Source organism: Acomys russatus, chromosome 31, assembly GCF_903995435.1.
Source record: "Acomys russatus chromosome 31, mAcoRus1.1, whole genome shotgun sequence".
NCBI lineage: Eukaryota > Metazoa > Chordata > Mammalia > Rodentia > Muridae > Acomys > Acomys russatus.
This window is the reverse complement of record NC_067167.1, coordinates 16,695,329-16,711,070: the sequence shown is the minus strand read 5'-3', so window position 1 is coordinate 16,711,070 and position 15,742 is coordinate 16,695,329. Positions and strand designations below refer to the sequence as shown.

General features: G+C 40.8%; 1 protein-coding gene across 2 annotated transcripts in view; it reads right to left on the bottom strand.

Moving 5' to 3' along the window:
* Positions 1–691: 691 nt before the first annotated feature.
* Ntn4 (netrin 4) overlaps positions 692–15,742 on the bottom strand; it is a 112,906-nt gene continuing 97,855 nt past the window's right edge. Inside the window, exons 6-10 of one of the 2 annotated variants that reach the window (XM_051172888.1) lie at positions 14,794–15,007; positions 14,176–14,291; positions 8,824–8,892; positions 5,777–5,947; positions 692–889 (exon numbers count right to left, since the gene is read on the bottom strand). In XM_051172888.1, the coding sequence (XP_051028845.1) occupies positions 753–889; positions 5,777–5,947; positions 8,824–8,892; positions 14,176–14,291; positions 14,794–15,007 (707 nt within the window). In that variant the 3' untranslated portion in view covers positions 692–752. The remainder of the gene's footprint in view (positions 890–5,776; positions 5,948–8,823; positions 8,893–14,175; positions 14,292–14,793; positions 15,008–15,742) is intronic. The other variant, XM_051172890.1, reaches the window with a different exon arrangement.

The window sequence follows — 15,742 nt, the reverse complement described above, 5'->3', positions numbered from 1 at the left end:
CAAACTGAGACATGCCACCAATAGTCTCCTTCTAGGCTGCATCTTTATAGTGTTTCTCCCAGTGTCTGGAGCTAACCGGCACAGTTTCCTTTGTCCACGGTTCCTTCGTCCAGCTACAGCAGCAGAGCTCCTGTTCAGTAGGTCTCCACACAGCCCTTCTTCCTTCCTGTCAACAGCAGCCTCCAAACTTTCACAACACAAATGGCAAATAAAGTGCTTTACACAAGGAAATACCATATATACACAGGGAACTTCCATTCACGGCCCACACGCGGACGTCCACACGCAGCACACAAGACAAGGCTCTTTTTAAGAAACGCCTTTCTTGGCAGTAGAGTTGGGGAGTCAGGGTTCCCTAAAAAACTCCAGAATTCCTTAAATAGCATCAAACACAACACAAATGGCATCTCTGAAGCTGGGAAGGAGACCTTGTCGGGGATATATAGCCCTTAATGGATGACTGCTAAATATGGCACTACTAAAATATTCTCCATAGCTACGACTTTCAGGGCCAGTTTCACTTGGAGCAGGTGTCAGCTCAGGGGCTTTCATTTTTCTTCATGAAACAATCGTTTTCAAACACAGACCCAGAACGGACATGTTAGACAAGGCCTACGCATTGGAACATTTCCACCCCCCCCCCCCATTTTGGCACTTAAGAAAACACTCCAGTTTCATTTTGAGGTCTCTTTCCTCATACTTGTGTGCCTGATACTGAGAGAAGAGCTGTTGTGTGCTTAACCCCCTCAGGGCTACTTGCACTCCCGTTTTAACATGTGCATGACTCGTCTCCCAAGAGCTGGTTTCCAGAGGTGGACAAAGCTTTTCATATTCACAATTAATTTGCCTGTTCTTACATCTTCGTGTCCAGCTACCAGGTACTCCAAACCTGAAAGCACAAAAGGACAGGCACACTATAGCATACTTTTTTTGGGGGGGGGTTTGTTTTGCTTTTTGAGATAGGATTTCTAGGTATAGTCCTGGTTGTCCTAGAACTCTGTAGACCAGGCTGGCCTCGAACTCCCCAAATTGCGATTAAAGAGATGTGCCACATTATAACTTATTAAAGGAGGGGGTGTGACTTTATCAGTTCCATACATTCCTGGTTCATAGTTTTATATAGGATAAGACAGAGTCATAAATAGTGAGAGCTGAAATCTCATATATATCGTACACCAGATACTGTACACATATCTCATATGACCTTGACAGTGACTCATAAAGTGAGTATCATGTCTCTTCTTTTGGACAAATGAGAAGCCAAGGTTCAGAAGTTAGGAAGCTTGTTCAGTTTCTCCTACTATACAGCAGAACCTTGACTCAAACTCAGGGCTATCTCTGATTGTTGACCTCTGTGCTCCACCCTGAGTGGGAGAGAAGCGAGGGATCGGTGGGCGCTTAATGCAGTAATATTCCCTGGTCTCTGTCTCTGTCTGTCTGTCTGTCTCTCTCTCTCTCTCTCTGTGTTAGCAGCAATTAAGAAGGACTTTGCAAGCCGGGTGTGGTGTACAGAGTGAGTTCCAGGGTAGCTAGGGCTACACAGAGTAACCCTGTCTTGAAAAATCACAGACAAAACAAAACAAAACAAAAAAAGGACTTTACAAAAGTGAAGTTACTATTTGGAAAATTTTAGAAGAGAGCTACGGAGGACATAAAATGACACCTGTTCTCTCTACACAGCTTATTTGAGGGATGACTATAAAAAGCATGTTTATGAATGAAATAAAGCAAAACAAAACCTGATGAGACTTATCATTAAAAAAGTGTCCAGGCTTAGAGTAAAAAAAGTTGGCTAACAAATGCATAGAGGGGTGGACTGTATCTTATGTATTAATTAAGGAAATGATAATATCCCACATTGCATATTATAATGGTGTCAGTTTTGATGTTTAGAAAAAATTTTATAAAAGATAGGGTTAGAAAAACAGTTATAAAAAAAAAAAAAAGAAAACCAGTTATGCTTATAACTTTCTAAGACAAAGAACTATATACTTTAAATTTTTAATTAAAACACTAGATTGGAAAATTCAAACAAATATCTGTTTAAATGTATGAGCGATATGTACTGATGCATGCCTGTAACCCCATTATCATGGTTACTTGGGACCTAAGGCAAGAGGACCCCCCAAGTGTGGGATCCTGGGCAATTTAGCAAGACCTTGTCTCCAAGTAAAAGGGACTGTGGGAATAAATAACTCAGAGGTAGGAATCTTCCCTGGCAATGCACAATGAGCTAGGTTCAGTGACTAGGAAAACAAACATACAATCTGTATGTAGTTTGCATCTTTGTTTTATATATGTGTGCATATATATGTATGTGTGTGTGTATATGTGTATATATATATGCATGTGTGTGTATATATGCATGTGTGTGTATATATATGTATGTGTGTGTGTATTTGTGTATATATATATATGCATGTGTGTGTATATATGTGTGTGTGTATATATGTATGTGTGTGTATATATGTATGTGTGTGTATATATGCATGTGTGTGTATATATGCATGTGTGTGTGTATATGCATGTGTGTGTGTATATGCATGTGTGTGTATATATGCATGTGTGTGTATATATGCATGTGTGTGTATATATGCATGTGTGTGTATATATGCATGTGTGTGTATATATGCATGTGTGTGTATATATGTATGTGTGTGTATATATGTATGTGTGTGTATATATGTATGTGTGTGTATATATGCATGTGTGTGTATATATGCATGTGTGTGTATATATATATGTGTGTGTATATATATTTATCTTGCTATTACCTGATATAGTTCTCTTTTTATAAATACAATAAGCATTTAAAAAAATATATGATTGTCTAATGTTTAAATAATAAAGTTCTCTTTTATAAATGCAATAAGCATTTATAAACCCCCCTACACACAAAACAAAACTTTGGGGTTGATGAAATGACTCAGTGATTAAGAGCAGTGGCTCTTCTTACATAGGATCCTGCTTTGAATCCCAGCACCCACATGACAGCTCACAACCATTTGTAACTCCAGTCCTCGGAGACCTGACACCCTCTTGTGGCCTCTGTGCACTGCCCAGAAATGGTGCACGGACACGCATGCAGGCAAAACATGCACATACATAAAATAAAAATAAAGGTTTAAAAATTAAAAAAAAACAAAACGAACCCCAAACCTAAAACCCAACATGGAAGATCAAAACCAGTATTTTAACTTACTTTAAAGCCATACATAGAACAACTAGGACAGGAATTTACCATTTATTTTTATTTTTATCTTTTTAAGATTTATTTTATGTATGCGTGTTCTATCTGCATCCCAGAAGAGGGCATCAGACCCCAGTATAGGTGGTATGAGCCACCATGTGGTTGCTGGGAATTGAACTCAGGACCTCTGGAAGAGCAGATAGCGCTGTTAACCACTAAGCCATTTCCCAGGCCCTGGAATTTACCATTTAAAGTATCAATATAAAATGAAACTAAGTGGGACTGAACAAGGCCCTAGAGTATGGAGAACCATAAACCCTAGCTCAGCATGCAGTGCCTTCTTTTACATCTCTTAGTAGCACTTAACATTTAATTTGTCTATCTTTACAGCTTGATGTCTGCTTTGTTATGTGTTTAAGGGCACAAAGCTTTTTATCTATATAAAAAAAAGAGTTTACTTTGGTATTAGCGTTGGTATTCAAAGATATGTGATTGATGAAATGTATGCAGGAGCCAATGTGATGCCAGTAGACATCTTTTTCTCCTCTCTCTCTCTCTCTCTCTCTCTCTCTCTTTCTTTTCCTTCTTTTATTTTTTTTGAGACAGGGTCTTTCTGTGTAGCCCTGGCTGTCCTGGAACTCACTCTGTAGACCAGGCTGGCCTCAAACTCAGAGATCCTCCTGCCTCTGCCTCCTCAGTGCTGAGATTAAAGACATGCACCACCACAGCCCGGTTTAGATAGCTCCTTTTCAAAGGCAGCTCGGGGGACAGGTTAAAGGCGTGAGGTTTCAGAGTTTTTGCATCTGTCTTCTTTGGCTTTAGTCATTGAACTTGTAAAAATGGACAAAGAAAAGCAAAACGAAACAGTGTCTGGTTTTGCTTTGGCAGCTTCCAGATTTTTCTTCAAAGCAAGTAAACATGTTTTCAAGAATTCTTTGAATAATTGCACTTATGTTTTCAATTGTGATGAACTCAGTTGTTTCTTTGACCCTGGCACAGACCTGAGAAGGAAATATAGCTCACTTCCTGGAGGGTGGCTCAGAATGTCAAAGCTTTTGTTTTTAATGTCATTCTGCAAAACTAGACAGACTTTTTTTTTTCCTCTTTTGCCAAGATAATAGAAAATTTGTTCATAGGAGTCCTTAAGCACAGATCATTGGAAAACAGTATTTAAATGACTATTTGTGTCCTGTACTAAAAACTCCAAGACTCTTATTTATTCTTCAGATTTATTCTTTGGAAGTATTTATTTTTATAATCAAAGAAGTTTCTCTTCTATCTTATTGAAGTGCAAATGAAATTAAGTGAAATGTTAGAGGGATGAAAGAGAGTATAAAAATTACTTAACTTGAGAAAAACATTTTTTTTTTTAAAATCACTGTTTAAATGTTTAGATTAAGGGGATATTTTATTTGGCGTTTGCCTCTGTTATCTGTTTCATTTACTTTGTTAATTAAGAGTTCTTATTAACATAGCTCGGTTTCCTGGCTCATAAGAGGAATACATTAGATGCGGAATATAAATTATGCACCTGTCACAGCAGTGTCCCACAACACACACGATGACTGCATAAACAGGACATCGCGAAACACAGGAGCAGAGAAGAAAGCCTTTTGAGAAGTATCCGTTTCCTAGAACTTGTTATCTGAGCACTGAGTTAGTGATATTTGAGTGCTAATGCTGGAGGGGCGCTGGGTAGGGTAATCAGAAATCTAAGTCCTCTTTTCAGACTTAGCAAAGCAGGCAGAGAAGTAGCCGGGGACAGTTTGCGAGGTGGACGTTGATGAGTAGGATACAGTTCTTGGCATAACTAGCAGGGTTCTCACACATCCTGATGGAAGCTTGTCCTGGCGGGCAGGGACTCTATCTCAGCTGGCCTTACGTTCTGAGAGCACCACTGCCACAGGGCTGTCTTTGTAGAATCACAGAAGCCTGGACTTCTAAGGGGTCTTAAGAACTCAGCTATGGCCGCTGTCACCACCATCTCTGCCTTACATTTTTAAGGTTCAAATCGAATCTTGTTCGGGTCCAAGTTTCTCTAGGGTTGTATTTAAATGATTCTTGCCGGCTGTTTCTCATTTGAAACCAGAATGATCATGTAATGAAAAACAACACAATGAAAACTTGGGAGTTGTTTTCCATCCAGGCGAAACAGATGCTTCTCATGCGAGAGCAGAACCGTTTTCAGGGTTATTTGCACAGATGGGCTTCTGCATCGGCGCTTCCTTTGGGGACAGGCTCTCATGCAATAGGACCTAGCTTCCAAGTACCGCACAAGGGGTAGATAAGCCTGCGGAAGTGCTGTTAATGCAGTGGGCACCTGGAACCAATCTGAGGGGGTTTCTTTTCAGGACGGCAAGTTATTATATTGCTGGATTTAAAAATATTTTATTTTTATACAGCACATGGAGGGGGTTTTAATGTCAGTTCAAAGAATTCCTCTTGGGTTTTTTTTTTTTTTACCCAGTGTTCAGAAGGTAAAAGGAAAGATGCTTTTCATGGAGTTTTGGTTCAGAGGGTGAAAGGCAGCCAGCCTATGTGCAGAGATAAGGGTTGTAAGAGTAGCGCGTTAAGTGGAATGCTCACCTGGGTTGAGGATTGGACAGGTGCAGCCTCTGTTTGTCCAGGACTCTGGATATAGCGTTCTCTTGCCTCGTAAGATCTTCAGTTTGGTAGACAGTAAGACTTTTTTAATCTTCACATTGACTTCAGCATGTGAACCTTTGTCATGGGCGGATAAAATCTTGATTTTTAACACTGTAACAACACAATTCCAAAAGTGAAAACAAAACAAAAAACCACATGGATTTCGTGTTTTCTTTTGGCACTTGAACTATCTGGATATTCATTTCCAAGTATGGTGAATAGGTAAAATGATGAAAATCAGAATATGGAAATCTATTCGAAAGATCACGAGACATATTCACCGTTGTGATTATTTAAATTCATTTATATTTAATTTTCTCTTTACTAGGAAATTTCAGCTTTTGTCCTCTCCAATTGTGACCCTCAAAAGACATTAACCATTGCCTGCTGCAAATATATTTTTAAGTATATTAAGCTGAGCCAGGCATGGTGGCACACACCTTAATCCCAGCGCATGGGAGGCAGAGGCAGATGGATCTCTGAGTTCAAGGCCAGCCTTGTCTACAGAGTAAGATCCAGGACAGCCAGAATTACAGGGAGAAACCCTGTCTCAGAAAAAAAAAAAAAAAAAAAAAAGCAAAATAGTATATTGATATATCAAATCTACAAAGAAAGGATAAAGAAGAAGTGGAACTATTGTCCTGGATTTTATTTATGTTCTGATTATATTTGACTACCATGGTTGACTGTGTGGGATGTTATGACAGAGAACAGAATGCTTTGGTAGAGCATATTTGACGTCACTCTACAGAGGCTATATAACATTATTGGTTATTTACTGTTCTATGGAGTACAATCTAAGCTGACGAAGCAAGGTAAATTGTCCTCCTACACGATAAAAGGACTGTAGTATTCTTTTTATTTGAATTATTTTAAGATGTATTTTTTTATTTTATGCATGTGAATGTTTGCCTGCATGTATGTACTGCACCACATGTGTGCCTGGTGCCCATGGAGGCCAGAAGAAAGCATCACATCCCTCCTGGAGCCAGAGTAACAGAACAGTTGTCAGCTACTATGTGTACACTGGGAACTGAATCCTGGTCCTCAGCAAGACTAGCAAGTGTGGTCACTGCTGAGCCATCTCTCTCCAGGCCCTTCTCTTAATTTTTAATAATTGAAAAAGCATTTCTAAATTGGCACATAGGAATTGTACATGCTTATGAAATTCTATGTGATGTTTTAATATATACATTGTAAAATGTAGAACAGAGTAGAAGGCCTGTTGGATCCCTTATCATACCTCTGCAGTGAAAACACCGCCAATCCGTTACCCGCCTCTCTTTCTGCAGTACACAGTGTGCTACATTAGGATTACAGACCCCCCCCCCCCGGCATTCTACTGTCTATGAAATGGAAATTATGTATGTCTATGGATGGGAATTAGGTAATGAAGCCTTTTGGGGAAGGGAAGAATATAGACCCAAGGAACACTGGGATGTAGTTTTCTGTATCATTAAGAGAGTTTACAGACTTTGATACAAGATTGTGTGTAATGGGAGAACCCTACGTCGCTGAGCCCATATTCCAAGAACATGGCGTCGGACAGCTGACTTCACAGAACCATCGAAGATTAGACTTATAGGGGATCTTGAGAATGAGTCTATTCTTACAATACTTTAAGAAATTAAGTGAACTTAAGCTGCTTTGCACTAGCGTTTAGACTAGACCCCTGATGAGATGAATCTCTGTGTATCCAGAGAGAGCACAGAGCACACGTAAGCAGCGTGATTACTCCGTTAGCCTGTAGGTGCCAAGGCGGCAGGGACTTTGCTCCCTCACTACTGTCACTCAGTGAATACTTGAAACAGGAATAAACAACAATAAAACCACAAACCAAGTGGATTTTCCTCCATTGTGCTACAGAATAAAGCTGGAGAAACCATTATTATTTTTTCCCTAACCCTGTACTTGTATCACACTTATCAAGATGAGGGTGCCTTATTACACCCTCAAGAATGTTTAAATTCTCTTAAATAGTTGATTAAGAGATTGCTTGTTTGTCATAGAGTTGCCAAGTCTAGGCAAAGAGCCCAGCTGACATAGTCACTGAACTGATTGATTCTGGACAAAATTGCCATGTTACTTGCTTTCTGTAGTAAATTCTTTTCCTCTAAATGCCTTTTCCTTTATCACACACTATGTTTTCAAATTTTTCTTCTGTTGGTCAAATTAGGAAGATTAAATTTATAAAACCATTTACTACTTAATTCTTATAAGATTCAAAATAACATTATCAAGAATGGCAATACTGGCAGGATAGATGGCTCCCAGCACATGGGGAGAAAAAGGCAGGCAGATCTTTGTGACTTGGAGGCCAACATGGTAGCAAGTTTCAGGCCAGCCAAAAGCCAAAAACCAAACTGCAACAAACAAACAAAATCAAGAATAAAAATACTCTACTTGGTTTTGAGAATCATGATTGAAAAAAAAATTCTCTTTATCAAATGCATATTTTCAGCCATAGAAACTGTGGGGTAATTAAAAAGGCTCAGACAGTGGTCAAAGAGGTGTTGGCAGGATAAGATATCTTCACATATTTCATAGTACATATAAAGCCATTTAGAATTTGAGGATAGGAACTTTTCCTTTTTCCATATGCTAGTTTTTGTTTTGTTTTGTTTTTTGGCATTTGAATGGTAGAAGAATATTTAGAGACATTGTGAAACAAGCTAGACTTAGGTGAGTCACTGATCTTTTTGTTTGTTTGTTTTCAAGACAGGGTCTCTCTGTGTACTCCTGGCTGTCCTAGAACTCACTCTGTAGACCAGGCTGGCTTCAAACTCAGATCTGCCTGTCTCTGCCTCCCGAGTGCTGGGATTAAAGGCGTGAGCCTGGTTGAATCACCAATCTCAATGCCTCACAAACAACCTTCTTACCACTTCCCAAGAATCTGATATGCTATGGAATCTTGCCAGCCAGATCCTTGCAAACCTCTGTACTTAGTTTGAATCGGGCGTACACAAGCATTGAGGATGCAGACTCACCGTATGAATACTTCATTCCACAGAACGCCTTGGGGTTCCCTAACACTTGCTCCTTGCATTCACATTTACCTACACAGAGTAAAATGGAAAAGTGTGTTAAAGGAGGGTGGGGAAGGGATTCAGTGGGCAAATCCAGGCAACACAGTTTACTCCTTCATTGATTCATATGACACGTGAGTATTAAGCAGTCGTGAAAATAATTTAAAAGAGGTAAAGTCTACTTCTAAATGGAATTGACTATCACCTAATAAAATATTAACCTAAGTAAAGTATGGAGGACAAAATCAACATCAAATTCTAATGCACAAACTGATATTGTGATACAGTCCTGTATCAATTCTCCATGGTAACAAAAAGGAACAGCTAAAAGTGTCAACCTGCAGAAAAGTAGCTAAGTATACTAAGTATCCAATTAATTAGGTCAACAACAAAAAATAACGCTTGGTAGTCCATTAAAGGTAATTGGGTACCATACCGTGTGCTAGGCGTGGTGATATCACTCGGGGCACATGAGTACGGGCGGGATACAATTCTTGCCCAAGGCTTCGCAAATTGGAAAGCAAAAAGGTGAGTATGTATAAAAAAAACAATTAAGTGGCCTATGATAGAAATACAACACGCTGAGGTAGGAGGGTCCTATGTTTGGGAAGGGGAGAAAAGCCTTCATGGCTGAAGAAAGATATAGAATTGTCTTTTACAAAAAGATAGGGCCATTTCTTCCCGCCGTTGAAATCATCTACAAGAACTGTGGCATGTGAGAGGATTGCCAGGCCCTATGGAAGATGTTCAAAACGCCTCCGAGCAAAACTGGGCGCCATCAAAGTCAAGTCTTCAGTGAGCGGCAGAGGGCTGTGCTAGGAGCATTAGAGGGACGTTTCAGGGCCTTAGGGTTTTCAAGGCTCTAGTAGCAATCTCCTATGTAGTTCAGTGCTCTAAAGGACCTGGAAGGGAGAGGCAGCGGAAAGCAGAACTCAGGAGCAGGAAGCAGCGAGGCATTGGGGAGTGAGGGAATGGAGTTGCCTCTGGAGCCCTGCACTTTAGCATGTGCAGACTTTGTCGCCACTGGTGCGATACTTAGGTAGGCTCCCCAGACAGAGAGGACATTGGCATGGCTTCTCTAAGACCATAGTGAGGGAGGAAGGATGGCTTCCTACAGCAAAACTGAGTGGCACTAATCCAGAAATACCAGGAAAGAGGGAGAAATGGATCTGGCCAAACCAAAATGACCATTGTCGAGCACAAGGGTGCAGTGACTCAGAGAATGTTGACAGAACGTTTGGGCAGAGATGCCAATCCAGTGAGAGTAGGGCGGAAAACTCTGCCGTATCAGCTATAGCAACCCCAGCTACAGAAAAGAGTATAAGATTTGCGAGTGGAAAAATCCCAAGTAGAAATTTAAATAGTGGGAAAGAGAAGTTCAAGGTGCTTAAGGCCAGCTGTTACGATTTGCTTATAATCTAAACACAGATGAGGAACCCATTTGGCAGTTGCAGCCAGTGAGAGGCCCGTGGACTTTGAAAACTGCCTTGAAGTGGGGTGTGTGCCAGCTACCATGCTGCCACACCACCTGATGAGACTGCAAGTGCCTTCACCGTTCCTCACCACAAAGCCCTCTCGTTAGTCCCTTTGGGAGCACACACAAGTCTGTCATTGGGAAGTGTGTCTTTGGCAGCCTGACAGTGTAGAGTCTAAGTGTTACCATGCACTGGCCACGCTGGGTTCTGTGAGGGACTTATGTTGTCCCAGCTACTCAGAAGGCTGAGCCCAAGGGACCATTTGAGGCCAGGAGTTCATGTCCAGCCCATGAGAGCCAATCTCAGAATGATATTCTTCATTTGCAGGACTTAAGAAATCTGTGAATGGAAAAGGCCTGTTTGGTTACTGTAGGTTGCTAGGACATTTTGGAAGAATGAACCTTGCTCACGGTTCTCTCATACTAGTTAAAGCCTGGTTTGTCTTTCTGGAAGTCGGAGCTCACACCTGGTATTTTCTACCTCACAAGTGGTAGAAAGGACAGATTAGTGAGCTGGGGGTGAGCTCAGTGGTAGAAGACTTTGCTTAGCGTGTACGTGGCTCAGGGTTTCATCTCTGCACTGAGAAAGGTAGAGGGAGGAAAAGAGAAAATAAGAGGGGAGAAAGAAAGAAATTAAGCAATTTTTGTTGGCATACTGCCTTATAGTTGTAGTCGAAAGCCTTTAATGGTGTTTACAGTAGACTGATAGACAGCTGGAAGCTAGGTTTGAGGGTGAATGGCTTCGTAAGTGCTTTAAGAAACCGTCTGCCCCTTTTTGTTAAGAAGGTACCCAGGAGCTCTGAGCTATACCCAAAGAGGATGTCCAAACTGAGCAGTCTTCCTCCCTCAGGAGCATCCGGAAAGATCCCAGAGGCGACCTGGGGACCTTCTAGGCCTAACAGCTTTGGGGACACTGTATTTGCTCACTCAGCATGCTGCCAGCTCCCTAGTACCACGATGTCCTGTAGTCCAAATGAGACAATTATTACAGATTTGGTCCAGCAGGCAGTTACAGATCGGAAGTCATTGTTGCAACACGGTAGTAGAAGACAGCTACAAGAGTGGCTATTAAAGTGATAAAATGTGGATTACATCATACGGTCAAACACAATGATAAATATTTGTCTTCTTTCTCAAATGCTTGAAAGACAAATATGAGAGGCAAGCACCTGTAATTCCAGCACTTGGGAGGCAGAGATGGGCGTTCATAGCCAGTTCCAGGCCAGCCTGGCCTATACAACTATATTTTGTCTCAAATAGAAATAGATAGATAAGACAATCTCATATTACTTCATATTTCCTACCTTCTTTCTATTATAACTTAAAATGAGACCATTAGGAAAATTATCATGACATTATTTTTAGTGAGAAAAACAGGACCCACAAATACCACTGCCTCTCAAATTTGGGTTCATGGATCTTTTTGTTGTCGCTGAGACAGTGTGTCACTATGTAGCCCTGGTTATCTTGGGACTTGTTATGTAGACTAGGCTGGCCTTGAACTCACAGAGATCCTCATGCCTCTGTCTCCCAAATGCTGGGGTTAAAGGCTTGTGTTACCATCTCTGACTTGAATCTTTAAAACATTTTAAAAATAAATTTTATTATAGGAAAAAAAAAACCTTTTCAAATTAAAAAAAAAACCACACACCTAATTTCTTGGTCTTAGACTATAGGTTTCCTATGAAAAGTTAAAGCAATGGTGTCATCATTATCTAAAAATGTAGATTGAATTAAATGACAGCTCTAGGTTTCTCTGTATGTCTGAAAATAATAAAACGTTGGGAAAATGTTATAGTCAAGCAATACAGTTTTATAAATTTTTACTCAAATAATTTTATTTATTTGCTATATTTGTGTATATGTATGTGTTTATTTTAGGATACCTGTGTGTGTGTGTGTGTTTGTGTGTGTATGTTATAGGCTAGAATCAATATCAAGTATCTTCTTTAATCATACTTTAATTTTTGAGACTGAGTTCCTTTCACTAGGCTTGGAGTTTGCTTATTCTAGCTAGATTGCCTGGCCAGCAAACCCCAGGCACCTTGATTTTATTCTTCCTTTGTTTCCCCCAAGTGCTGGGATTATAGTCCTGTGCCAGTAGGCTGCTTTTTCTATTCTTTTAAAAATGTTGTTAGTTGTTTTGTTTTGCTTAATGCTTGTTCTGGGAAATAACTGTGTAACTGTTTCCTCCTAGTTTGAAGCATTCCATCCAGTGGGGAACCTCCCCCAGGAGGAAGGTAAACAACTCAAAAAGACAGCTTCAGGAAGTCCCTGAAATAAACCGGGTTTACCAGACCACTCCTGCCAGAGTAAGCCTAAAACCTGCGAGTGCAGCTCGGATGAAGAAGCTGACACAAAGAAGACTTTTAGATGAGCAGAGGTATACGAAGAAGACTCAGACAAGCTGATCTGCAAAGAAGGCTCTCAGGGGAGAAAAGCTGCAGAGAAGACTCTGAGATCAGACCTGGAAAGGGCACTCTGCAACCTGTTGAGCTGCCTGCTGGCTTTGCAGTGCACCCTTGGCTTCCCAGCTTGTGTGAGCTGCCACCCATGGTGCAGTAGGCATTGGTGATGCAGCTGTCTTTGAGTCATTTCTGCCTCTGTAATAACCCCCTGTCCACACTCCTGTAAGTAACCCCAATAGAGCTCATTGGTTCACCATGGTGGACTTTGGTGGTATCCGTACTTTGGTCAGTCTGGGTTTCCAATCTGGGGTGAATGGATATGTGTGTTATGTCTCCCCAGGAAAAGTTTTGTCATACATGGAGATCAAATTCAGGCCCTGAGGATCGCTGGGCAAGCATTTTATTGGCTGAGCCGTGTCCTCAGCCTCATGTTAGGTTTAAGCATGCAGCCATGTTAGGACACCGAGAAAGTAAAGCAGATGCAGTCTGCGTCAGAGCCAGACAACAACCTCATGTGGGCTAGAAACAACATAGTGCACAGAGGTGGGGGGTGGGGCTGGAACAAGAATCGGGGTGTGTGTCAGAAATCATAGATCCTTTGTTTCTGATTCCAGACTCAGGTGGCTGTGGTCAGGAGTTCAGACTATGGGGTAGAGGGGATAAGGAGGGACCACCATGAGGCCCCCTTTAAAGACACAGAACGGATGAGGTTTTCCTTGGTAATGAAAGGTTTGAAAAAAAAAACCCCATGACCTTGGTTTTTAGTTTGCAATTTGCAAAAGTAGGTAAGTGGGCAGCGCTGGGGAGCTTTAACATTTTTACTGTGATGTTCTACATTTTCATTATATATATATATAACACACATATAATAATATATAAATATACATATAAACATACATATAACATACAATATATCTATATATCATAATATAAATATATACTATGTATATTTGTATATTATAATATATAAATATATATATAAACACAACACATATATTCATATAACATATAAATGTATATAAGCATACAACATACATCTTAATATATTATAATTTATAAATATATAACATACATATATATTATGATATAAATATACAATATACATATTCATGTATCATATAGAACTAATTTATATATAATATATAATGATATATACAATTTATTTATATATTACGTATAATATATAAAATTATACATAATATAAATATATGTAATTATATATATTATTTTTTATATACAATATAAATCAGAAAAAATCATAATCCATTAAAACCCCTCAGCCGTATTTCACTTTCACCTTTATAAGGCCATTACCTAACCCTCAGAACTAAAGAATGCCCTTTAGAGAATTCAAAAACTGCCCCAATTTGACACAATCACTACTGCCCAAGACCAGACATGGAAACACGGCAGCGGGTGTGTCTGTCTCACCTGAGTGTCGAAGTGCAGAAAACCCTTGCTCATCCTCCCACTCCCAGCGTGGCTCACTCTCATTGTGTGGAGAATGAAAGGCAGGGACTTCATGGTACCAGTCTATGTCAGCACTGCTAACAACGCAGAAAACAGTGACAAATTTAATAAATGCTGTTTTAGGAACCAAGTAAAATGAATCTTGTTATATAGACTCAAACCCTCCTGTTTATCTTCCCTTACTTTCACTTTTTCACCAGTGCTGTTTTAAGAAATTCCTGTGCAAAATAATTCACTTAGCAAAATGAACTAGCCAATTTCCCAGAGATCACAAGAACAAATTTTTGATTCTTCAAACTAAAAAAGAGAGAGAGAGAGAGAGAGAGAGAGAGAGAGAGAGAGGGAGGTATGTTCAGCTATGCGTGCTCTTCTTTTTAAAAAAATTTTATTTTATTAATTTATTCATATTACATCTCAATGGTTATCCCATCCCTTGTATCCTCCCATTCCTCCCTCCCTCCCATTTCCCCCCTACTCCCCTCCTCTATGACTGTGCTCTTCTTAATAACAGCCACTCACTGCCCAATCTTGGAAAGCGCGAGGCGCTCATAGACACGAACATGAGGCGCGCAAACTCACCTGCTGATACAGTCTCCCGTGAGCGGGTCACAGCTCCCCGCGCAGTCACAAGGTCTGCAGCCATAGTCTCCAAAGCCCCAGTATCCCACCATGCACGCGTCACAACGTGGCCCCGCCACCCCAGGCTTGCAAGGGCAGTCACCGTTGCTAGGGTCACAGAAGGTCACCGAGCTGAAAGGAAGGACAGCGGACCCAACTGGGTGGCAGGAGCAGGCTACAACAGAAGACACGAAGGATGGATGAGTGGCTGTGGATCTCCCGGCAAATGGCATCACCTCATCCAAGAGCGTGCCTCTGAGACTCCTCCCTTAGCCAGCTGGGGGACGCTTGGAGAACGGACGTTACCGCAACTACAGATAAGCAAGCTACAATTAGAAAGCGCGCGTGTCTGCTGCAGAAAGAGCCATGCGATCTATTCTAAAGTTGAGAGAGCTGGAAGTGAACACCTTTCGGTTGAGGTGACAAGGATAAAGCCAGCGAGGAAGGTACAGAACACATATTTAACGAGAACTCACCCACAAGCGGAAGGATGCCTTGGAGCAGCGCTTCCCAACCCTGCGACCTTTTAGTACACTTCCTCATGTTGTGCTGAGCCCCAACCATAATATTATCCTCATTGCTACCTAATCACTGTAACTTACAACTGTTATGAATCGTAACGCAAATATCTGTGTTTTCCGATGGTCTTAGGCGACCCCTGTGAAAGGGTCATTTGGCCCCCCAAGGGCGTCAAAACCCATAGGGTGAGAAGTGAAGGCTTTAAAGAAAGAGAAAGAGGATGACGTCAACTGTCTAACCGGCTAGTGCCAGGAAGATGAAGAAAGAGAATGAATCGTGGCATTTAACAACACGAAGGCCTTCACAGGCAAAGATTCAATTCAGCGGTACACGCGGAGTGTGATTAAGGAGAACTCCAGAGAGAGTTCAACTGTGAGGGCTGACAGCTCTT